Genomic DNA, 26,280 nt, shown 5'->3' with positions numbered 1-26,280 from the left:
TTGGATTGCCTCTTCTATTTCCTTGAAGAATGAGGTTGGAATTTTGATGGGTATTGCATTGAATTTGTAGATAGCCTTGGGAAGTATTGCCATTTTCACGATGTTGATTCTTCCAATCCAGGAGCAGGGGAGGGTTTTCCACTTTCTAAGTTCTGATTTGATTTCCTTTTTCAGGTTTTTAAATTTCTCATCATAGAGGTCCTTCACTTCTTTGGTTAAGTTAATTCCTAGGTATTTTATCTTTTGTGGGGCTATTATGAATGGAATTGCTTTCCTAATTTCAGCCACACTTTTCTCATTGTTGGCATACAGAAAAGCCTTTTTTGGGGGGGGGGGGTCCGGTCGTGGGGCCTGAACTCTGGGCCTGGGTTCTGTCCCTCAGCTCTTCAGCTCAAGGCTAGCGCTCTACCACTTGAGCCACAGAGCCACTTCTGGCTTTTTTCTGCTTATGTGGTGCTGAGGAATTGAACCCAGGGCCTCAAGCATGCAAGGCAAGCGCTCTACCACTGAGCCACCTTCCCAGCCCAAGACATTGATTTTTGAGAGTTAATTTTATACCCTGCTACTTTGCCAAAGTTTTGAATCAGCTTGAATAATTTGGGAGCGGAGTAGGCCAGGATATTTTGAGGACTGAGTGATGAAAAATACTTAAAAGAATTGCCACCATTTATATCGTATTGCTGTCCTTCAAAAATAAGGAAATCAAACATCTATTTACATCTGAGAGTCACTCAAAATTTATTTGCAAAGACAATGCCCACTTCTCAAAAGAACTAATAAAGGCCAGAGGATGATGAAATGCTATAGATGAAGTTCTGAGAGAGGGGGAAATTTGCTGTCACTCAGGCATTTCTGGATTTAAGTTAAAACTATCCCAAAAATGAAGAAAAAATCACTATTAAATGAAAATGAGGGATTCTGTTGTCTGCAGATTGTCCTTCACAGAGCAGTGAAGTCCTTCAGGATGGACAGTAACAGCAGAAGATGGCAACTCAAACCCAGTGGAAGGAATGAGCAGCATTAGAATTGCAGACTATATTCATAAACATAAGGTACTCCATGCAGAGGTTCTCTTTTATCTGTAAGTTTATTGTTACATTTTTTATGTCTGATGTTACCATATATAATCCATGTGTTTGCTTTTTCTCTCAACTTTTGTGTTCATTACATATACAGATATAAAATATAGAATATGTAAAATATAGAAAGTGGGGTTAACTTCTGGTAACTTGCCACATTTTAATCTGTTTTAATCAGTGTTAGCCAGAAGTAGGTTGTGATGAAGTTGAATAATATAATTCATATAGATATCACTAAGAAAAAATGCAGTTAAAAATCATAAAGGACTAAACTAGTCCTCAAGTCAAAGGTAAGAGAAATAGAGAGAAATGATGTTATATAGGAAAGAACATCAAAATGACATATTTAATTACAATAACATCAGCAACTATATTGAATAGTAGCAAACCAGTTTCTCCAATAAAAAGGCAAAGATTTCCAGGCTGGATGACAAAGTAAAATCAAACTCCACATTGGCTCCAAGAGAAATATCTCAAAAGTAGTGGTTTGGTGCTACAGATAACCAAGCTTAGTGGCAGTCTCCTTTCATCCCAGGATAGCAGTTTTCTTTCAAACCATATGAACTTATTTGTCCGAGTAATGAAGTCTTCATTGGGAAAATGAGTTTATGTATCAATTGCAGCACATAGGAGAGGATAATCACTATCAGAAGTAGCCCCAGTTCCTTACAACTCATTGAACCTTCAGCTAACTCTCAATATGATCGTGTTGTGTAGCCAATGGAAATAAGCCTTTATTAGGCTAATCTTTAACTGAGCAAGGATGTACACAAAGTTTGAGAAAAGCTTCAGATAAGCACTGTTTGTTATGTCCACTGTTCAGGCATACCTGGGTTTACTCTGCTTGAAAATAAAGCAGCTAGAAACTAGAGCATGGGAAGGAAGATGCTGTGCCCTCTGACCTCCGGAACCCTTGTAGCACATGATGTTTATACACCTACCACTGATTACTTTGAGGAGACATGGAGATGATGTGGATTTACACAAGTAACAAGTCTTTGACACATTTGGTAGGTCTGAAAATGCATACATAAATTTAAATGTGTATCTAAAACCTTTGATTTGAAGAAGGTAATTTTATAGGATTCTGTTTTTCAGACTGAATAATTTAGTTATCTTTTTAAAGGATATATCTCCTGACTGTTAGTAGTTGCCTGGCTTGTTTTCTTTCTTATTACATTGAATATTGGAATCAAGCTTAGAAGTGTGAAGATCAACAAATGAGGACCCCACTGAGTAGGCTGTGCTGAAAAGATGTTAAGGGGCACTGGAGTCGCCGGGTTTAAAGTTCTTCTGGTAGATGGTGGTCGATATTTAAATGGAAGGAATAATGAGATCATGGGACTATGCAGCTGTGTATTATAGAGTTTTGTGCAACCTTCTTCCTATTCAGAGCACAGAACACAGGCATGTGAGTAATTTCTCGAGGAAGCACTCTGCAAGGAGGCTCTAGAATACCAGATCACTTAAAATTTACCCATCACGAGCTGGGAAGGTGGCTCAGTGGTAGAGTGCTTGCCTTGTATGCATGAGGCCCTGGGTTCGATTCCTCAGCACCACATAAGCAGAAAAAGCCTAAAGTGGTGCTGTGGCTGAAGTGGTAAATTGCTAGCCTTGAGCTGAAGAGCTGAGGGACAGCGCCCAGGCCCAGAGTTCAGGCCCCATGACTGATAAAAAAATAAAATAAAATAAAAATACCCGTCTCTTAAAATGTCAAGTCCAGAGACCCAATGAAGTATATTGAAAACTGCAAGAGAAAAATGTCAGTTCACTTACAAAGGCAATGCCATCAGAATTACATCAGAGAGATCCTATAAACTCCAGAAAACCATGAGATACCGAGTTTCAAAAGTTCAGACTTAACAATTGCAAACCAGGGGTTGGGAAGGTGGCTTAGTGGTAGAGCACTTGCTTTGCATGCATGAGGCCCTGGGTTTGATTTCTCAGCACCACATAAGCAAAAAGAAAAAAGCCAGAAGTGGCACTGTGGCTCAAGTGGTAGAGCGCTAGCCTTGACCTGAAGAGCTGAGGGACAGCGCCCAGGCCCAGAGTTCAGGCCCTACGACCGGACCCCCCCCCCAAAAAAAAATGCAAACCAGGATACTATATTTCTTGTTATCCTTTAAAATTGAATGAAAAATAAATATCTCCAAAGAATAACACAAGATAAAGCAAGTTGTGAACACTAAGTCAGCATTGCAGAAGATATTTGAAGAAATCGTCCATACAGAGAAATAGTGACTACAAACATGAGAGGTGAGGAAAGAATAAATTTAATAAGAGAAATAGATGAATAGAGACAAATTATGAAAGAATCTTTCACTTCCAATTCAATAAAGCAGAAATTTCTTATGCACTTTTGGTGAGAATGTTAGTTAGTACAACTGACAGAAATCAGTATGAATGTTCCTCAAAAAGAGGAACATTGTTGGGTATATACCCAAAGGAATGTTTAGACAGCATTCAATAAAATTGCAAACAAATATATGTTCAGTGTTGTACATTTCTCAATAGCCAAATTATGGAATCATCCTTGGTTCCCATAAAGAAAATGCTTTACGCATGTGTGTGTGTGTGTGTGCGCGCACACACACACACAGAGGAGTATTATTCAGTTATAAAGCAGAATGAAAACTTGATTTTTCAGGAAAATTGTTGGAAATACAAATCATCATAGTGAAATAAGCCATACTCAAACAAATACTACATAAATTATGTCATAAATGGAATATAGATACATGAGTCAAAGTAACAGAAATTCATGAACATTATTGGAGGACATTGTGTAGAAGGGTGTTAGGAAAAGGACAAGAAGCAGTCATGAGGAAAGATTGATATCAAAGCATGTTATAGACATGTGTGGAAATATCCCAGGAGAACACATTAAGTGTACAATGTACAAAATCCAAAACAAACAGGAAATTTGGCTCATAATACAATTCAGTACGTACAGGGCAGTGTTCAAAGGCTCTAAACTCAGGCACATTAAAATTCTGGCATTTTACCAATCAGATATGTTTGACAATGATCAACTATTTGGCAATCATAAACAAAAGCTGCAAATTAGAGATAGAAGTGAGTAATTGTGATAAAAAAAAAGTAAGTCAGAAATTTTTACAGAAGTGAATAAAAGAGTAAGGACTAAAACAGGAGAATCTGCTAACAACAAACAATAATTACAACAAAAATAAGGCCACCAATGCCTTAGGGACATGACAGATGATAAACATCACAGGAACTGTTAGCTCTTGATTTTTACTAGCTTGTCCTGGTTCTGGGTTTTACATATCTTCAATATATAATTGCTTATGTTTTTACTATAGGTTTTGTCTTAGCCAACTCAGGTACTGATTTTCTGTCCTGTCTTTAATTTCAAGCCACATATAGGCTAAGAGTCCATGGAATCCATCCTCTATGTGGTCATGGGTCACGTTCACTCCAGCATTCTGAAGACGGGCGACATATAGGAGTCCATCGTCTCTTAAGATGTCATGCTGACAAGTGATGATGTAGGTCAAAGGCAGACCATGCAACTTGCTCTCATCGGCCAGCAGTGGGGCTGCTCTCACATCCAGGAGCCCTGGGTATTTCTTAACCAGCTCTGAACTGCCAGGGATAGGATGGCGATAAATGTGGCCTTTCACAAACCTCTCAGGGAGCAAAGAACTCCAATTCACAAATTGGAAAAGATGGCTTAATTCCATGGGTATGTGTTGGTTGAAGAGCATGGCCTTTTCAAGTGACCTATCTGTGGTAAAGTAATCGCTCCAGAATCTGATCATTAGTGATCTGGTCAGGAAGGGAAGGTCAGCATTGTCCTGGTATGATGGTAAATTCATGTCCAGAGTCTGAAGGACTGGGTAAATTAAGGCCTGGATCTTGAGTTTGATCTTGACATCTGGGTCATCTATGAACTGGAAATCAATTTAAAATAAATTTATTGAATTAATATTTTAACCTAAAACATGTATTTTATCTAAAAATGATATACTGGTTTTAGATATACTCAGAATCCAAAGAAGACAATAGACAGCACAAGCATATCTCGTAGGGCTCTCTCAACTTTCCCACATAGCAGGTGGCTACTGTTAGATATTTTCAGTGTTAGTATAATAACCTGTGTTACTTTCTTGGTAGGTGGGAAAGACGACACCAATTAGATGCTGGAGGGTATGTGACCAGAAGGGAACACTACTGCACTGTTGGTGGGAGTGTAAACTTGTTCAACCACTCTGGAAAGCAGTATGGAGGTTCTCAAAAGATTCCACATAGAGCTCCCCTATGACCCAGCATTTTGGGCATTTACCCAAATGATCACAAACAAGATCATACTAAAGCTACCAGCACAACTATGCTTATCACAGCATTATTTACCATAGCTAAGATATGGAATCAACCCAGATGCCCATGAATAGATGAATATGGATCAAGACATTGTGGTATATATATATATATACAATTGAATTCTATGTCTCCATCAGAAAGAATGATACCACCCTCATTTGTTAAGAAATGGAAAGACTTGGAAAAATTATACTAAGTGAAGTAAGCCAGGCCCAAAGAAACATAGGTCCCATGGTTTCCATTGTTTGCAATGACTAGTACATGTCTAGGACAAGCAGAAAAGGTCAAAAGCTATATACATATGACCATATAAGCTGATGCTAAGTGAAATGAACCCCAAGATAGGGACACAAGACATTTTATCTTTCTTGCTGTTGCTTGTAATGTACTTATAATATACTATGTGATTTTTTTGTTTCTTTGTATGTTCTTTCCCCATGGTGTAACCCCTGTTGTCACTGTACTTGATTCTGGTGTCCTGAATCTAGTATATACATTTTGATAATTTGGGGAGGGGAAGGCAATAAAAAATGCTAATAAGGATACAGGATGACCCATTGTAACAATGAGATGTACAAGACCCTGTGTTGAAAATGAACTTTAAAACTTTGGGAGGGGAAAGGAATTGGGAAAGTGGGGAGGAAAAGGATGGCTGGGGAAAAACAAAGGAGGGGGCAACAGTGTTCAATAGGAAATGTACTCATTGCCTTGCTCATGTAACTATAACCCCTCTGTACAGTATTTTTACAGTAAAAACATATATATTTTAAAAAAACAGCATCAACTACCTGATTGAAGTGAACACTGCTGGCCTGGCACTGTGGGTCACACCTGTTACTCAGCTACTTTGGAGGTGGTGATTATGATGACAAGAGTTTTAGGTCAGGCTGGGAAAATGTCAGCAAGAGGCATTCTCAAATATCTGGCAAATCCACATATTTGAGAAGCATTGGCAGGAAGACCATAGTCTGAGACTAGCTTAGGCAAAACTAAGACTGAAAAACAGATGAAAGCAAAAAGGGCTAGATGCAGGGCTTAAGTGGTAGAACTCTTGCCTACCAATTGCAAAATCCTAAGATCGAATCCCAGTAGTGCCAAGAGGGGAAAAAGCACCCTTCAAATCCGAAATGGCCACCAGAGGTTTGGCATACTGGTGCATGCAGTAATGTTAGTACTCAGAGATCTGTGGCAAGATCATGCTGGCTGCATGGCTCTGTCTCAAAAAAAAATGGCCACAGAAGAACCTGTTTTATTTGCGTATGCTTGCCTTTTACAAGCAACAGATATGTGTACATGGATTGTACACCAGCAGGTGTTCACATTAAGGGAAGAATCACATAAATAGGGGTCATAATTGTGTTCTGACACTGAACAGGTATGTGGTCTCCAGTTCTAGGAACCAGGCATCAGATTCCCAGAAGTGTTTCCAGTGACCTCATGCCCAGGGAAGCTTGAGATACAGTGGCACAGAACACAAGCCCCAGGATCCTGGTGCTTCCTAGAGAACTGTAATGGGCAAATTCCAAGTCAATGAAAACTTGTGCTAACCTTGTATAGTACTGAAGAAGGCACAGCCCTCTCACATTATTTCTCTTGGCATATATATGACATTTACCAAAAACTGAAAGGAAGTACTCACATATCACCAAAGCAAGTGGCAGCAATATTTATATTTTTTGTTGTTATTGGTCATGGGGCTTGAACTCTGTGCCTGGGCACTGTCCCTCAGCTCTTCAGCTTAAGATGAGTGCTCTACCACTTGCGCGACAGCACCACTTCCAGTTTTCTGGTGGTTTATTGGAGATAAGAGTCTCACAGACTTTTCCTGCCTGATCTGGCTTTGAACTGTGATCATCAGATCTCAGCCTCCTGAGTAGGTAGGATTATAGACATGAGCCACCAGGGCCCGGCTTTTTTAAAATAAATAAATAAATAAAAATAAATAAATAAATACATATTTTATTGTAAAGATACTGTACAGAGGGGTTACAGTTACATGAGCGAAGTAATGAGTCCATTTCCTATTGAGCATTGTTACCTCCTCCTTTGTTTTCCCCTACCATCCCTTTCTTCCCCATCTCCTCAACTCCTCCCTCCCCCCCCCAAGTTGTAAAGTTCATTTTCAACACAGGGTCTTGTACATTTCATTGTTACAATAGGTCATCCTGTATTCTTATTAGCATTTTGTTATTCCCGTCTCCTCCCCAAATTAGAAAAATGTATATACAAGATGCAGGATACTAGAATCAACTACAGTGACAACAGGGGTTATACCATGGGGGAAGAACATACATAAGAAACAAAAAAATCATGTAGTACATTATAAGTACATTAAAAGCAACAGCAAGAAAGATAAAATCTCTTTTGTCCCTATCTTGGGGTTCATTTCACTGAGCATCGGCTTATGTGGTCATATGTACATAGCTTAGGACCTCTATGATGAAAACTTTAAAAACCTGAAAAAGGAAATTAAAGAAGGGCTAAAGAAGTGGAAAAACCTCACAGGTCTCTAGATTCGGAGGATTAACATCATGAAAATGGCAATACTGCCAAAGGCTATCTACAAATTCAGTGCAATACTTATCAACATCCAACCTCATTCTTCAAGGAAATAGAAGAAATAACCCAAAAATTCATATGTAACAATAAAAGGCCCTGAATAGCAAAAACAATCCTTAGCAGGAAGAATAGTGCTGGAGGAGTATCAATACCAAACTTCAAACTCTACTACAAAGCCATAGTAATCAAAACAGCTTGGTACCGGCACAAGAACAGACCTGAAGACCAGTGGAATAGAACTGAAGACCCAGAAATGAATCCACAGACCTATAGCCATCTAATCTCTGATAAGGGAGCTAAAGAAATAGAATGGAAGAAAGACAGCCTCTTCATTAAACGGTGCTGGCAAATTTGGTTAATCACCTATAGAAAACTGGGAATGGGGTTCAGTGGTAGAGTGCTTGCCTTGCATGCCCTGGGTTCGATTTCTCAGCACCACATAAGCAGAAAAAAAGCCAGAAGTGGTGCTGTGGCTCAAGTGGTAGAGTGCTTGCCTTGAGCTGAAGAGCTGAGGGACAGCACCCAGGCCCAGAGTTCAGGCCCACGACCAGACCCCTCCCCCACCCCCCAAAAGAAAGAAAACTAAGTCTAGATCCTTATATATCACCCTGCACCAGAAGCAACTCCAAATTGATCAAAGACCTCAGAGTCAAAGCACCCTGAAAAAATGTTCATATTTTTGCATTTTAAACACAGCTAATAATTAGATCTCGGCAATAAAATACAACGTAACTTTGTTAGTGGATCGTTTTATAAAAAAGTAATATCTGAGCTTGGTGTGACAGCTCATGCCTGTAATCCAAGATACTCAGGAGGCCGAGATCTGAGAATCATCCCAGGTGGGAAAGTCCTGAGACTCTTATCTCCAATTAACTTCCAAAAAACTGTAAGTGGAGTTGTGGCTCAAATGGGAGAGCACTATCCTTGAGCAAAAAAGCTCAAGGACAGTGCCTGGGCCCTGAGGTTAGGCCTCAGGACTGGCACACAGACACAAAAATTATATCTGAATTTAATTAGCTCAGTGTTGTATCTCAGGTAAGAGTGGTACATTCCATTTAACTCAATATCAGCTGTGAAGAATGTTGTTTGCATTGGTTGAAGTGTAATAATACTTAAATATGGAACTAGTAGTAGGTTAATTTTATATTGTGTTAAGAGGAAATACAAAACTCTTTAAAGTTGATCAAGAAATTCAACTTTACAAGTAGTTAAAATTCATTAAATTCATTATACAAATTAAATTTAATCATAGTAACTAAGTTTATCATATAAGTTAATGATTATTAAATTAATCACAAATTAAATTTACAATAAATGTATGACTTCATGCAAAATAGCATAATACTATTTGAAGTTCTAGGTATTCCCCATGGGCCTTGATTTAGCTGTGCAGCTTTTCTCCCTCCTAGAAGCTACCACTTCTAGAATATTCTGTGAATTTTCTTCAGTATTTCTTTTTTTTAATTGTGAAAATACTGTACAGAGGGGATACAATTACATGGGCAAGATAATGAGTACATTTCTTATCAAGCATTGTAGCCTCCTCCTTTGTTTCCCCTTCCCATCCCTTCCCAACCTCTCCCTACTCCCCCACCCAATTCTCCTCCCCCCCCACCAAAATTTCTTCAATATTTCTAGGAAACATTTAGTGAGATGGTATATAGTTGTGTTTCTTTCCTTTCTTAATGTAGTAAAAATCAACTGCCTTTTATGAACTGCAGTTTCCTTTCACTATTACAAACTTAGTCATGGTACATAGTTTTGCTTAGTATTCATATTGCTAATGTCTTAGTTTCTTTTAGTATGATTGGCACCCATGCTGTTAGTAAGTTTCAGGTTTTTATGCTAATATGCTGTATTATTCTGACAGCAAAAGATTGTGCAAGTCTTGGCATATGTTACTGATCAATACTGTAATCATCTAGTCCTTTTGTTATGGTGACTGACATCACTTAAATTTCACAAATATACCTCTAATATAACAAGGTATAAGGTACTTAGCTGACCAACAGTCTAGAGAAGATTACTTGTCATATAGTCAAAAAAGGGTAAAACTATCATGAGACAAGAATACGAACACTAGGTAAATAAATATTCTTCAATGTTAATCTCTATGAATATCTAATAGACCAATAAGGTCACATGTTTGAATTCACTTTTAGAATATCAAATAAATATATTCACATGTAAGATAGTTTAAAAAGAAAGCAAATCTGGGCTTCATACCTGTTGGGTCACCGCTGCAGCTAAGTTTCCTCCGGCACTATCTCCAGCAATACCGATTCTTTCAGAGTCTATGCCATATTCTTCAAGAACGTCTTGGCGTACAAACCACTTTAATGCATTATACACATCTTCAAACTGACTTGGAAAGTGGTATTTTGGTACTAGTCTGTAGCTGTGTGCAGAATAACAATTATCAGCTGATTGTATCAATGAAATATGTGTGTACGTGCTCTAACTATAAAACTGAGAATACAACTTATCTTTCATAAACTTAGTGCTTTGTCTAATTATGAACTCTAAGATAGGCTCCATGCTCATGATAATGCTTCTGAAAATTTTCACTGGTTTTATTGATTTAGCCTTATGATTAAAAAGAAAACAACTGATAATATCTCCCCTAACTAAACGTCTCCCATAATTATACTTGTAATAATTGTACCTAATTGGTAAGCAATAAAAGGCATAAATGTTACCAATTGTTCTTTCTGAATTTAACCCAATCACAAAGTGCCTGTGAGGCCACTACTTTGCTTTATTTAGGATCCTTTCTTTTTTAAATCCATTACCATTTGATTGTTTTAATCTTATTAATTACCTATCTAGAATACTTTTGAGTAAAGCTTTACCTGTTTCCATTTTAATTTGATGACTAATTGCATTTGCTCAAAGACTATGCTGATACAATGTATACTAATTGTTTTAAATGTTCTTTTTTATTTGAAATTCTGCAGAAAAATATATTATTCCCAGTTTACAGATGATGAAACTTAGCAAAGGAGATTGTTTGCAGTGTACACAAGACCAACATGTTTAATTTTCAAGCCAAGTTTGCATGTAATTCTCTAACTCTGAAGTTTGCTCAATGAAACTAGGCTGGGAAACAGAGATGTTTCATTTGTATGATACAATCTTTTAGTTTAAGTCATACAATTTCTAAGCTTGTGGTTTTAATTTTTCCTTGAGCTGAGCAATTATTTTCTCTGTGGCTGAGTATTCTGGTCAAGCTCAAGTTCACATTCTCTATATTGACTGCCCTGAATTCATTTAAAGCACACTAATATAACACCTGAAATGACAGAAACAGGCACATTAGTCTGTGAGGCAGACAGGCCAGGAGTGGTCTTACTTGACAGACACGACAACAGCATCCAGACTATGAGCAGTACTTCTTGATAGATAGTCATAATTATAAAATGCTGAAAGAAAACCAGATGAGAGACGTGCACATGAATCTATACATGATTTCCCCTGCAGAAAGTACATGTTGTTCCTTAGTAAGATATTCTGAAAAAATTCGTTAAATTTCTGCAGTATTTTAGCATTACTGGGGAACTTGAATTCTGCTCAGGGACCAATTATATATCCATTTTCTTTATTTTCCCCTACATTTCCACACTGCAAAATTTAGACCAGTTTCATTTTTCCCAAGATCAATCTGCTTTTTGAACTTAGCAAATGTTATGTTTTGGAAGCACAAATACATAACTCCCTAAAATCAAATTCAATTGAGAGACAATTGAGATGGGGCAGGCATATACTGCAAAACAAAACTTGTAAAAATTACAATTGCTTGAATGAAAGCAGCGCAGAAAGTAGCAATTGAAAACAGTATTGGATGTCACAGAAACTGCAGAAGAGAAAATAAGTAGGTCTAAGACCCATCTTGAATTGATTAATGCTGACACGCAGAGAAGAAGAAATTGGGCTATTATTTGTTTTCAAGTTGCTCTCCTGGCATGTACCGGTCGGAATGGATGGGACACATGCACCTGAGCTTGGCCAGTGCTGGCTCTACAGGTAAGATTCCTGGAGAGAAGATGAGCCTGATCAGCCTCAAGCGGTCAGAGAGACCCTGGCGCGCTGAGGGCTGTCCAGAGGTGACTTCTTGGTGGCCATACAAAGAGGAAGGTATTGTGACATCTTCACTGTCACATGGTGGGTATTCTTAAAGTATAAAATACATACCAGGTCTGAAACTTTTATTTAAGCCTCATATAAGATGATGTGTATATCTTCATTTTGCTACACATTTTATGATTTTTCTTTTTTAATATACATTTTTATTGTAAAATACTGTACAGTTACATGAGTAAGGTAATGAGTACATTTCCTATTGAGCATTGATGCCTCCTCCTTTGTTTTTCCCCTACCATCCCTCCCTTCCCCACCTCCCCAACTACTCCCCCCACCCAAAGTTGTAAAGTTCGTTTTCAACATAGTGTCTTGTGCATCTCGTTGTTAGAATGGGTCAGCCTTTAATTTTTCTTAATGATCAAATAGAAAGCTCCTGCCTGAAACCCTAGCTTGCAGGAGGCATAAAGAGGAGGGGTCAGGATGCAGCCCAACCTATCTGAAAAGTGGCCTCAAGCACAGAAAGCTAGATGAGTGTCTCAGGTGGCAAAGCACCTGCTCAGCAAGAACAAGGTCCCAAGTACCACGCTCAGTATTGCTAAGATAAATACATAGATAAGATGAACTTTCAACAAGGGCACATACCAGCTCCCAGTAAACACCAACCACCTCCGTGAACATAAAGTAAGCCTTTTTTCAGTATCTCTGATTTCCGTTTTGGTACATAGACACGGACAGGAACACTGTTGAAAAAGGTCTCCGTCACAATGACATTTTCATCAGATGTGGGTGGGACTTCTAGAAAGCCGATGAAAAACATCAGACTGTTCACAAAATGGATGATTCCTAGATAGTCAGCAAACAGGGCCTAATGGGAGAGAAGGGGGAAAACGACTGGATTTCAAACATCAAATCTTAGTGTTGCTAGGCACCGGTGGCTCACACCTGTCTTCCCAGCTACTCAGGAGGCTGAGATCTGAGGATCGCAGTTCAAAGCCAGCCCAGGCAAGAAATTCCATGAGACTCTTATCTCCAATAAACCACCAGAAAACTGGAAGTGGCACTGTGGCTCAAGTGATAGAGCACTTGCCTGGAGCTGAAGAGCTGAGGGACAGTGCCCAGACCCAGAGTTCAAGACCCACGTCTGACAGAAAAAAAAATCTCAGTGTTGTTTAGCTGTAGTATGGGAACATCCACATGCCTCCCAATGGATGAATGGATCAAGAAAATGTGGTCTATATACACAATAGAATTCTATTCATCAACCAGAAAGAATATTACATTGAAAACTGCCTTCCTCCTTTCTTGCCTCCCCCCTCCATCCATCTCTCCTCTCACTGGGAGTCCAGCTCAGAACTTGAGCAAACTGGGTAGCCCCTCTCTTCTACTTAAGCTACCTAATATTCACAAAGAAGACAAACTTTTGGACTTACCAGGCCTGTCGTTGCTCTAATTGGTGCCATAATCCATGTTAGTTTCCAGGACTCCTCAAAATTAGCTGGCAGTGGTATATAGATGAACCAGGCCCCAAGGACCCCAGCAATGAGCAGAAAAGTTGCCTTTTTCTTCATGCTTCCCCCCTGCTCCTTGTACTTGGTACTGTAATACATACAATTGTTTTCAGTCATCCACTTGCTAAATTTTAACCTCAGTCCTTAAAGTGAACCTCACCCTGAGTTTCTGAACACAAAGTCCACCGCTCCATTTGTGTTTCATAGATTGCCTGCCCAAGAGGCCTCATGTTAAAGTGTTACTCAACCCACTCAGAACAAATGGCATTGTGCAATTTGTCATCACATGGGCAGCCCAGAAATAATTACACTCACTTTATGAAGCAATGGTGTTTATCTTCTGCAAATCCTATTAAATCTAATAGCTCACAGCATTGATAGAAACTACAGTGTTTGTTAAGAAACTTCTGTTTCATAGTTACTAAATCAGAATTATCTATGTAGCCATTGGAAAACACAGGAAGCCAAGTATGTACATCGAATAAAGTTTAGAATTGGAGAGGACTACACAGTATTTTCAATAAGATGAAAATGGAACTGTGTTTCAGGTAGCAGAGCACCAGTTGTAGGCAAGAACACAAGGCCCAGAGTTCTAGCCCCACTACTGGCATTAAACAAGAGAAAAGTTAGGGAGGAGAAGCTGGAGGCTAAACAAGCTCTCACATAGAAAGCAGTTTTAGTGTTCTAGTGAACAGTCCTAAGCCAGAGAATCACACCAAGTGTGCCATCACAGGACAGAGAGTTAGGCCAGAGAGGGAAAATCCAGGCAAGGAAACAGATCTGAGCACTTGCCAGCAGCTGTGGCTCCGGCAGCAGTGGTGGCCATAGCCGCCATACTTGCAACACAGAGAGTCCGGGACAAAGGCGCCAGACGAGGTGGGTGAGCGGATTCTACTCAACACCAGCAAGAACTGACAAGGAGCAGACATCTTCATCCTGCAGTTCGCACACCAGAGACAACCCAGGAACAAAGACTTTGGCATGAGTAGAACCCTGACATCCTCACTCCTTCTCAGGGAGCAGAGGAGGGAAGGCCACACCTCCCCCATCACCACTGGAGATCTCCATCTTTGATACTGACAAAGGCCTGGCTGAGCATCTAGCTCCAACTCAGGCCTTGGAAGGAAACAAGAACCATTTAGCAGGTCACAGGAACCTAACCTGACATGCCAGGCTCAGCTCCCCCCAGGGAAAAGTCACCCAGCCTGGGCAGCCAGCCTCAGGAGTGGCTTTCTTCACTGGGTAAACAGAGCCAGAGGCTGCCCCTCCCTAAGCCTAGACAATCAATTGAAACTCAGTAAACATAAACCCTGAGAATGGATCCAGGTGGGGCTCTGTGAGTGTCTCACAAGCTAGCCCCTCGGGGAAAAGCTACTGTTTGCTGAAAGGCTTCAACTCTACCCAGAACCTAGCCTCATCACAGCATCTCCAAACTAGAGGAAACAGCCATCTTCCTCTTTTTTGATACTCAAAGCAGATCTCCCTCCCATTGAACTAACCTGAGAGGAGGATCACAAAATCCTGGGTAAAGCAGAGCATTTTTCTGCCTGCTCAAACAAACTGACTTAAGAAACCACCCAAGCCACAGGAAAATCAAACACCACAAGCAGACCAGAGACTCCACCAAGAGACTGGTTACAGACACAAGGGAGATCTTCCCATCCCCTCCCCCCAAAAAAATCTTTTTGTACCTTTTGTAAAAAAATTTTTTTCTAAAACTTTTTTTTTAATTTTTAACTTTAAAAAAAATTTTGTTTTCTATTAACGTTTTTTGTTTTCTTCCTCTTATAATTTTTATTTTAAGGGTATAAGTGTGTGTGCTTTTTTTTCTCTTTCTTTCTTTTCTTTTTTAAATTCTTTTTTGTTTAGCTCTACTGATCTTTTGATCCTCTTTTTTTCTTTCCTTCTCATTCTTTTCACCTTTTCTTCTCTTTTGTTCTTCTTTGGATGACTTAACTGCTGTTCTGCTCATCCTCAGCTATACCTGTAGTCGATTATTAGACCTTATCCCCCATTGTGTACACACTTAATCCAGAAATTTATTACTCAATTCAAAACCTTTTAGACTTAAATTCCTTAATAGCAGTAATACTTCTTTATACCCATATAATATTTTAAGCATTTTTATTTTTAAGTTTTTCACGTCTCCTTTCTATCCCTACCCATATCTTATCCTATCTGCATTCTTCTCTGAATATTACATTTTTAAATTTGCATAATTTAAGTTTTTAAGTGTTTCATTTTTAAATTTTTAATATTTGTTTTTCTATTTTTTTCTGGTCTCTTTTTTCTCTTTCTCTTCTTTTTTTTCTCTCTCTCTACTATCATTCTCTCCAACCTATTTCCCCCTTTGAGACTAGGACTTAGCTAAGTTAACTCAACCTCTGCCTTTCCACATCCCTCTATTCCTATTTTTACCCACATCTCTCCCTAAACCTAATAATTTCTAGTTTGCCAAATTCTTCTTTGCAGTTTGTAGCACATTAATACATAGTTGTTTGATGTTGAATAGATATATCTGTTGAACTAGAGTGTATCTGCAGACTTTTGACTGTGCAACTACAGACTTTGGTTGATGCTTACCTTCAGATAGTGTTCTAGCACAAAACTGGTGTTACTTTCATCCCAAATGGGCAGAGCAAACTGGAAAAACACAATAAAAATGGCAAGTCTGGGTATCTCAACTCCCACTCATGATAATCAGGGCACAGAACAGATAATGAATAATCCAGAGGAGAATTCCCCAAAAGCTCTACAAACACTACTGGTAAACATGGTAAATGAAAAGATTGAAAACCTGCAAAGGACTCTGTATGAGCGTGATAGGGAGAGAGAGGAAGCAAACCAAAGGTCAATACAGGAATATCATGAGCGTGAGGAAGCTACTCAAAGATTGATACAGGAATTGCTTGAGCAGCTTGAGAACACTCAAAGAGAAAGTCAGGAATGGCGTGAGCAGGCTGAGATCAATCAAAGAGATACACAGGAATTGTGGGAGCTGGCCGAGAACAGACAAAGTCAGGAATGGCTTGAGCAGGCTGCAAACACTCAAAGAGAGCTACAGGAATCGCGTGAACGTGAGAAAGCTAATAAAAGAGTAATCAGGAATTGAGAGAGCAGGATGAGAATAGACAAAGATCACTAAAGGCATTCATGGAATCCATAAACAGAGAGCTGAAAGAACTCAAGGAGTCCACAAAGGGAATGCTGAATGGAACCCAACAGAAAGAATAGGAGTCCAAGGAAACCATAACGAATCAACTAAGTGATTTGAGAATAAACACTGAACACCAAATTTAAGGAAGTAAAGAAGTTCATACAAGATCTAAAACAAGCTCCAACAAAGAATTTGAAGCCATCAAAGCTGACCAACTAGCAGGAAAAGAAATAAAAAACAAAGTAGAAAGTCTTGATAGCAGGTTAGACCATGCAGAAGATCAAATCTCGGGGATTAAAGACAACCTAGATATTATAGAGAAAGAACATACAACCATCCAAGACAAATCCAAGAAATATGATAGATCTATTCAACACTTGGAAGACACCATCAGAAGGCCTAATCTGAGGATAATGGGTGTGGAGGAGCACCTAGAGACAGAAGTTAATGGTCTAGGAAATTTGTTTAACAGGATCCTAGCAGAGAACTTCCCAAACATGCAAAAAGATAGGCCTATTCAGATACAAGAAGCTTTTAAAACTCCAAATAGACCAGACCAGAACAGGACATCCCACTGTCACATTATCATCCGTACAGGATCAATTCAGACCAAGGAAAAGATCCTTAAAGCTGTCAAAGAGAAAAGATCAATCACCTATAAAGGGAAATCAATTAGAATCACCTCAGATTTCTCAGCAATCAAAGCAAGAAGAGCCTGGAATGATGTATGCCATGCCCTAAGGAAAAACAACTATCAACCAAGAATACTGTACCCAGCTAAACTCTCCTTCATAACTGAAGGTCAAATAAAAACCTTCCATAGCAAAGAAAAATAGAAACAATATATCTCCACCAAACCAGCCCTACAAAAGATTCTTAAAGATGTCCTACACATAGAAAACCAACAAGACCACAATAAGGCCAAGAAACTGCACCCAAACTGAGAATCCAAGAACCATGGGAAGAATCCAGTTGCCGCAGCCCCCAAGAAGGTGGATAACATGGCAGGAACTCCCAAATACCTCTCAGCCCTATCTATCAACATTAACAGACTTAACTCTCCAATTAAGCAACATAGACTGTCTAGTTGGATTAAACAGCAAGATCCTTCTATCTGCTGCCTTCAGGAGTTACATCTTGCCCATGAAAACAAACACATTTTCAATGTGAAAGGCTGGAACAAAATCTACCAAACAAACGGCCCCCATAAACAAGCGGGAGTTGCAATCCTAATATCACATAAAATAGACTTCAAATTAAATTAATGAGAAGAGATAAAAAAGGTTGCTACATACTAATTAAGGGATTTCTCCTTCAGGAGGATATTATAATTCTAAATATCTATTCGCCAAACAATGGAGCACCCAAATTTATCCAAGAAACACTACTTTTCCTCAAATCTCACATAGATCCAAAGACATTAATTGTTGGGGACTTTAACACACCACTTTTCCCACTAGATAGATCAACTCTGCAAAAACTCAACAGAGAAAGCACAGATCTAAACAACTGCATAGATCAACTAGATTTAACAGACATCTACCGAATATTTCACCCAGAAGCATCAGAATACACGTTTTTCTCAGCAGCACATGGAACATTTCCCAAAATAGACCACATTTTAGGCCACAAAGCAAACGTCCAAATTCAGAAACATTGAAGTTATACCTTGCATTCTCTCAGACCACAAGGGAATAAAATTAGAACTCAACACCAAAAGCCACCAAAGAAAATCCTGTAACACATAGGGGCTGAATAACACACTGCTGAATCACGAGTGGGTCATGGAAGAGATTACCTCGGGCATATTTGCCCTTCTATAAGTCCTTTGAACACACCTGTATTTGTCATTCAAAAAGCCTCTGGGGCTTGGAGTATGCTTCAAGACCTAGGTAAGGTAAATGAAAGGATGGCGCTAGTAGGAACGCCCCTAAGAGGCATGCCCTGGACTCCTGCTATACCTTCAGAATATACCTTGGTTGTGATTGATATTAATTTTTCTATCCCCCTGCATCCAGATGACTGCGAGAAGTTTGCTTTCTCTATACCTTCCCTTAATTTTTCCCAGCCTGATCGGAGGTTTGAATGGATGGTGCTGCCACAGGGAATGGCCAATAGCCCGGCTAGCTCAGTCAGTAGAGCATGAGACTCTTAATCCCAGGGTCCTGGGTTCACACTCCCCTGGGGGCACACCTCGGGTGTACTCTCAAGCAGACCAACTTGCAGATGCTATTGTCAAGGGAAGGACACAATCCCAAAGGCATTATGGCCTTGACCCTCACTCCATTGTTTTTCTTTTTCGGATGGCAGACGTTGAGTGGCTCACTCGAGCCAATGCTCGTCTTGCTCTCTCCTTGGAGGAGTTTCTAGGTCAAATTGACTGCCATTATGGGCCATCCAAATGGACTGTCATGTTATGGTGACTTCCCCTCAAAATGCCATCTCTATTTTCTCCTACGCCTATTCCTGGCGCCCTCCATGTTTTTACTGATAGAGGTAAAGCAGGCTCTGTGCAAAGTAAACTTGAGTCCCTGAATTCAAATTCAGATGCCAACCAATCAACAAAGAAGTAGCAATGCTAGGGGAATTTGTACGACTGGATTTCCACGTGCTTCTTTTACTATCTCCACTCCAGTTCCGAGTGTAGGACCCTGACTTTGAGGTGCTGTTGAGAGGTTGGTCTCAGTGGCCATGGTAATGCATGCCTGAATCCCAGCTGCTTGGGAGGTGAAGAATAGGTGATCTTGAGTTCAAGGTCAGCACCAGAAATATTAGCAAAATCTTATGCCAAAAGCAAAATATAAACAAGAAGACTTAAAGTATAGAATAAGTGACAAAGAGTTTGTCTGGTACTTGAGAGGCCCTAGGTTCAATCCCTAGTAACACCAAAAAACAGATGATAGATAGATAGATAGATAGATACATACATACATAGATACGTAGATGATAGTGTGTATGGGAAGTGGTCAGATAATGTCAGGAAGGGCTTTGACTTAGTGTGGTCTTAACATGGGTTCTTTTTGTCTCCCTTTTGCCTTTAGAACACTAGAGAATGAAGCGAGAATGTCCCATCAGTGAACAGAGTAAGTTCTCACCAGCCAGCAGACAAGGGATCTTTTTGAACTTCACAGTCTTTAGAACTGATTGCATAAAACTTGCCCAGTCTAAAGTACTTTGCTATAGTAGTCATAACAGCCTATGAAATCCTCTTTAATTTTTAAATCTCTTATGATTATGCAATATATGAGACTAAGGCTAGCAAAGAGATAGCTGATACAAAATTCTCAGTGACACTGCTAGTACTTGTGAGGTTTCACAGCATCAGGAAATGAACATTTGTGTGATAGGATCATAAAATGTAAGTTGTATGTACTGATAAGTGCCTAAAGGACTCAGTTGATTAAACTCCATTTTTTAGGAGCAACCATATTTTATGTACCATTTAAACTACTGTCATTTATGTTGAAAATGAAGCATACAATTTGGGAGGAGAGAGAGGCAGGGGAAAAACTGGGAGAAAATGGGGGAGAGACACTGTTCAAAAGGACACATGCTCATCACCTCATGTACCTGTAACCCTCTGTAATCACCATCACAGTAGAAATAAATAAGTAAGTAAATAATTACTGTTTTAATTATCTTAACAAATATAGCAGGTCATCCGAATCCTCACATCAACTGAAAATAGAAGAACTAATATTATCAGAGATAGGTTTATTTTTTCTCAGGGTCATGTCATTACATGTTTTCAAAGCTAACATTTTAGCATGGATCCTCTGTCTCACAGGAATTCTTCTAAACATTCTGACAATCAATGTGAAGCTGGAAACCCAGATCTGGTTATGTTCACGTGTGCAGCATGTTATGACCTTCTTGTACTTATTTGTTAAGACCCAAATCTTACCATAATGGCACCACAGGAAGGGTGTTTTGGATGGAATCAGTTCATGAGGGTGAAACCCATATGAAAAGGAATATTGTAGTTCAATTCTTCCATGTGAGGCCAGAGTGAGGGTAAGCCAGGAGGTGAGCCATCACTACACACCGAGTCTGCTGCTACCTTGGTCTCGGACTCTCCAGCTTCTAGAATTATGTCAGTAAATGTTTAGTGTTCAAGATCCCAAATTTATTGTGGTTCTCAAGAAAACCATCAATATGAGGAAGAAAACCAGATAGCAAAATATATAGAAAATAGATTTATTATGGGAATTCTCTCACATGATTATAGATATCACATGAATATAGCTATCATGATTTGAGATAGCATAGCTCAATATCTGCCATTGTCAAGCTAGAAAAACAGGGAAACTATTACTCCAATTCTGTCAAAAGGCATGCACCAGAGGCCTGAGAACTGGAAGTGATTCTACCAGGTGACTGACGGAAAGCCTGAAGCCTGGGAGTGAAGGGCCACCATGGCTGTGACAGGGTAAAGAAGAGAGAACACCCACCCTGTGACCTTCAGAGCTCAGTAAATTGGATAATGCCAGCACACATTGGTAAGGTAGACCTTCTGTGTTTAGCTTACCAATTTAAATGTTATTCTTTCCTGGGAACACCTCCACAGACACCTCCAGACACACCCAACAAATATACCTATCCATGTAGAATTTTCTAGCCATGTAAATTTGACATATAAAAGTAGTCACCATGCCTCTAGAACAAGCTAAGACAGAAGTTGGTGCCAAGAATGGATGCTATTGAAATAGATATGTAAAACTGTGGGAATATCTGAAATTGGCAAATAGGTTGAGGGTGGTTATGAAGTATGTGTGACAAAAAGCATGAGCTGCTATGAACATAATTTTAAAGTTGATTCTGGTGAGGGCTTAGAAGACAGTATAATAAATTCTGTCTGTTAGTAGAATACATAAGTAATCATGAATACAGTATGTGGACAGAAATATGGAAGGTAAAGGATATTCTGTCAAGGGTTCAGACAGAAATAAGGAATTTGCCATTGGGTGATGGAGAAAACTTGATTCTTTGTATAAAATATCAGCTAAATAACTAAATAACCAAATGATGTTTGTGTTCTAGTGTTTTGTAAATAGCAGAACTTTCAGGAGATGAAATTATTTAGCTGATATTTCTAAGCCAAGTATTAAGATGCATGTGTCTTGGTACCATTAGATAGCTTACAGGAAAAAATCAAGAAGAGAAACATATCCTAAAAGAGTTGGCAGCTGGGGGGCTGGGAAGGTGGCTCAGTGGTAGAGCGCTTGCCTTGCAAGCCTGAGGCCCTGGGTTCGATTCCTCAGCACCATATAAGCAAAAAAGAAAAAAGCCGGAAAGTGGCGCTGTGGCTCAAGTGGTAGAGTGCTAGCCTTGAGCTGAAGAGCTGAGGGACAGCGCCCAGGCCCAGAGTTCAGGCCCCACAACCGGACCCAAAAAAAAAAACAAAAAAACAAAACAAAACAAAAAAAAGAGTTGGCAGCTGGGTGCCAATGCCTTACATCTATAACCTTACATACTCAGGACACAGAGATCTGAGGATCACATTTCCAAGCCAGCTCAGACAAGAAAGTCTATAAGAATCTTATCTCCAATGAATCAGCAAAAAGCCAGAGGTGAAACTGTGGATCAAGTGATAGAGTACCAGCCTTGAGCAAAAGAAGATAAGGGAAAGCACCCAGGCATGAAGTTCAAGTTCCTGTATGCACACATTCTTGTTTAATTGGCAAGCAAAATGCAAGCAGACTTTTATTTACATTAAAAATATGTGTAGACAAGCCAGGAAGGGTGACTCAAGACTAGTCTAGCGACTTAGGAGGCAGATATCAGGAGAACAGAGTTTAGAGCCAGACTGCTCAAGAGGTTCATGGGACTCCAAATCAATGAATGGTGCACCACAGTGTCCTGCCTCTGCTATCCCACACACAGTGAGTGGTGTGACGCACTCTGCCATCCCCCACACAGATGGCCACAATGAGTGCTGGGCCACAGTGACACATCCCACCATCCCACACACAGGTGGCCAGAATGAGTGGTGTGACACACCCCACCATCCCACACACAGGGTTGAACAGAGAGTGGTGTGACACACCCCGCCATCCCACACACAGGGTTGAACAGAGAGTGGTGTGACACACCCCGCCATCCCACACACAGGGTGCAAAGTGAGTGGTGTGACTACAGTGACACACCCTGCCATCCCACACACCTGTGCACAGTGAGTGCTGTGACCACAGTGACACACCCCGCCATCCCACATACAGGTGCACAGTGAGTGGTGTGACACACCCGGCCATTCCACACACAGGGTTGAACAGAGAGTGGTGTGACACACCCCGCCATCCCACACACAGGGTGCAAAGTGAGTGCTGTGACCACAGTGACACACCCTGCCATCCCACACACCTGTGCAAAGTGAGTGCTGTGACCACAGTGACACACCCTGCCATCCCACACACCTGTGCACAGTGAGTGGTGTGACCACAGTGACACACCCCGCCATCCCACATACAGGTGCACAGTGAGTGGTGTGATCACACCCCACCATCCCACACACAGAGTGCACAGTGAGTGGTGTGATCACAGTGACACACCCTGGCATCCCACACACCTGTGCACGGTGAGTGGTGTGACCACAGTGACACACCCTGGCATCCCACACACCTGTGCACGGTGAGTGGTGTGATCACAGTGACACACCCCCCCATCCCACACACCTGTGCACAGTGAGTGGTGTGACACACCCCGCCATCCCACACACAGGTGCACAGTGAGTGGTGTGACACACCCCGCCATCCCACACACCTGTGCACAGTGAGTGGTGTGACACACCCCGCCATCCCACACACAGGTGCACAGTGAGTGGTGTGACACACCCCGCCATCCCACACACCTGTGCAAAGTGAGTACTGTGACCACAGTGACACACCCTGGCATCCCACACACCTGTGCACAGTGAGTGGTGTGACCACAGTGACACACCCCGCCATCCCACACACAGGTGCACAGTGAGTGGTGTGACACACCCCACCATCCCACACACAGGTGCACAGTGAGTGGTGTGACACACCCCGCCATCCCACACACAGGTGCACAGTGAGTGGTGTGATCACACCCCGCCATCCCACACACCTGTGCACAGTGAGTGGTGTGACACACCCCGCCATCCCACACACAGGTGCACAGTGAGTGGTGTGACACACCCCGCCATCCCACACACCTGTGCAGTGAGTACTGTGACCACAGTGACACACCCTGCCATCCCACACACCTGTGCACAGTGAGTGGTGTGATCACAGTGACACACCCTGCCATCCCACACACAGGTGCACAGTGAGTGGTGTGATCACAGTGACACCCCCCTGGCATCCCACACACCTGTGCACAGTGAGTGGTGTGATCACAGTGACACACCCCCCCATCCCACACACCTGTGCACAGTGAGTGGTGTGACCACAGTGACACACCCCGCCATCCCACATACAGGTGCACAGTGAGTGGTGTGATCACACCCCACCATCCCACACACAGAGTGCACAGTGAGTGGTGTGATCACAGTGACACACCCTGGCATCCCACACACCTGTGCACGGTGAGTGGTGTGACCACAGTGACACACCCTGGCATCCCACACACCTGTGCACGGTGAGTGGTGTGATCACAGTGACACACCCCCCCATCCCACACACCTGTGCACAGTGAGTGGTGTGACACACCCCGCCATCCCACACACAGGTGCACAGTGAGTGGTGTGACACACCCCGCCATCCCACACACCTGTGCACAGTGAGTGGTGTGACACACCCCGCCATCCCACACACAGGTGCACAGTGAGTGGTGTGACACACCCCGCCATCCCACACACCTGTGCAAAGTGAGTACTGTGACCACAGTGACACACCCTGGCATCCCACACACCTGTGCACAGTGAGTGGTGTGACCACAGTGACACACCCCGCCATCCCACACACAGGTGCACAGTGAGTGGTGTGACACACCCCACCATCCCACACACAGGTGCACAGTGAGTGGTGTGACACACCCCGCCATCCCACACACAGGTGCACAGTGAGTGGTGTGATCACACCCCGCCATCCCACACACCTGTGCACAGTGAGTGGTGTGACACACCCCGCCATCCCACACACAGGTGCACAGTGAGTGGTGTGACACACCCCGCCATCCCACACACCTGTGCAGTGAGTACTGTGACCACAGTGACACACCCTGCCATCCCACACACCTGTGCACAGTGAGTGGTGTGATCACAGTGACACACCCTGCCATCCCACACACAGGTGCACAGTGAGTGGTGTGATCACAGTGACACCCCCCTGGCATCCCACACACCTGTGCACAGTGAGTGGTGTGATCACAGTGACACACCCCCCCATCCCACACACCTGTGCACAGTGAGTGGTGTGACCACAGTGACACACCCCACCATCCCACACACCTGTGCACAGTGAGTGGTGTGACCACAGTGACACACCCCCCCATCCCACACACCTGTGCACAGTGAGTGGTGTGACCACAGTGACACACCCCCCCATCCCACACACCTGTGCACAGTGAGTGGTGTGACCACAGTGACACACCCCCCCATCCCACACACCTGTGCACAGTGAGTGGTGTGACCACAGTGACACACCCCACCATCCCACACACAGGTGCACAGTGAGTGGTGTGACCACAGTGACACACCGCGCCATCCCACACACAGGTGCACAGTGAGTGGTGTGACACACCCCACCATCCCACACACAGGTGCACAGTGAGTGGTGTGACCACAGTGACACACCGCGCCATCCCACACACCTGTGCACAGTGAGTGGTGTGACCACAGTGACACACTCCGCCATCCCACACACAGGTGCACAGTGAGTGGTGTGACCACAGTGACACACCGCGCCATCCCACACACCTGTGCACAGTGAGTGGTGTGATCACAGTGACACACCCTGCCATCCCACACACCTGTGCACAGTGAGTGCTAGGCTACTCACATGCATGGAAAATGTCTGGGCACAGATTCTGGAATCTGACACTCAGCTACCTGGGGAAACTCAAGGGGAACATTGCCCCCTAGAATGGCCTGGGCACAAGAACTAGACCCTTCGTCAAAAACAATGCCTGAAAAAGAAAGCTAGTGAGATGAGATCTGCATGGTGACCTGCGTTAGCTGCATTTTTTCATAGGCAGGTTTACAAAGTAAGGGTGTGAGAAAAATGTGATGTGAATTTGTTTTGAAATTAGACATTGTACTGGAGACCAGTCAATGCAAAAGCATGAGAAAAACAAAGCCTCAAAAATCATAGATCAAAAATTAAGCTGACTTTTATGAATAGTATGAATAATTGCAATTCCAGGATATCAATTATTTTTCTGTCTGATAGAAGAACATCAAAAGTATAAGAAAATATAGCCTATTCAAGAGGTAGAGCGCTAGCTTTGAGCTGAAGAGCTGAGGGACAGTGCCCAGGTCCAGAGTTCAGGCCCCACGACCGGACCCAAAAACAAAAAAAAAATAAAAGAAAGAAAGGAAATATAGCCTATGTATTCAACCAAGTAGTATTTCTGCCACACATGGAATGAAATC

The 26,280-nt window shown here is 41.7% G+C and overlaps 1 protein-coding gene across 1 annotated transcript; it reads right to left on the bottom strand.

Moving 5' to 3' along the window:
• Positions 1–3,183: 3,183 nt before the first annotated feature.
• Positions 3,184–13,653, bottom strand: LOC122126415 (arylacetamide deacetylase-like). Its single transcript, XM_042701019.1, has 5 exons — positions 13,493–13,653; positions 12,705–12,927; positions 11,335–11,404; positions 10,209–10,380; positions 3,184–4,993 (listed from the first exon to the last, which is right to left on the bottom strand). Exons 1-5 carry the CDS (start codon positions 13,628–13,630, stop codon positions 4,397–4,399), a joined length of 1,200 nt encoding a protein of 399 aa, XP_042556953.1. The 5' UTR covers positions 13,631–13,653; the 3' UTR covers positions 3,184–4,396.
• Positions 13,654–26,280: the final 12,627 nt, after the last annotated feature.

The sequence above is a fragment of the Dipodomys spectabilis genome, unplaced genomic scaffold (assembly GCF_019054845.1).
Source record: "Dipodomys spectabilis isolate Male_0828 unplaced genomic scaffold, ASM1905484v1 ptg000277l, whole genome shotgun sequence".
In the NCBI taxonomy this organism is placed as follows: domain Eukaryota; kingdom Metazoa; phylum Chordata; class Mammalia; order Rodentia; family Heteromyidae; genus Dipodomys; species Dipodomys spectabilis.
Note: the sequence above shows the minus strand (reverse complement) of the source record. Positions and strands in the feature narration are given on the sequence as shown.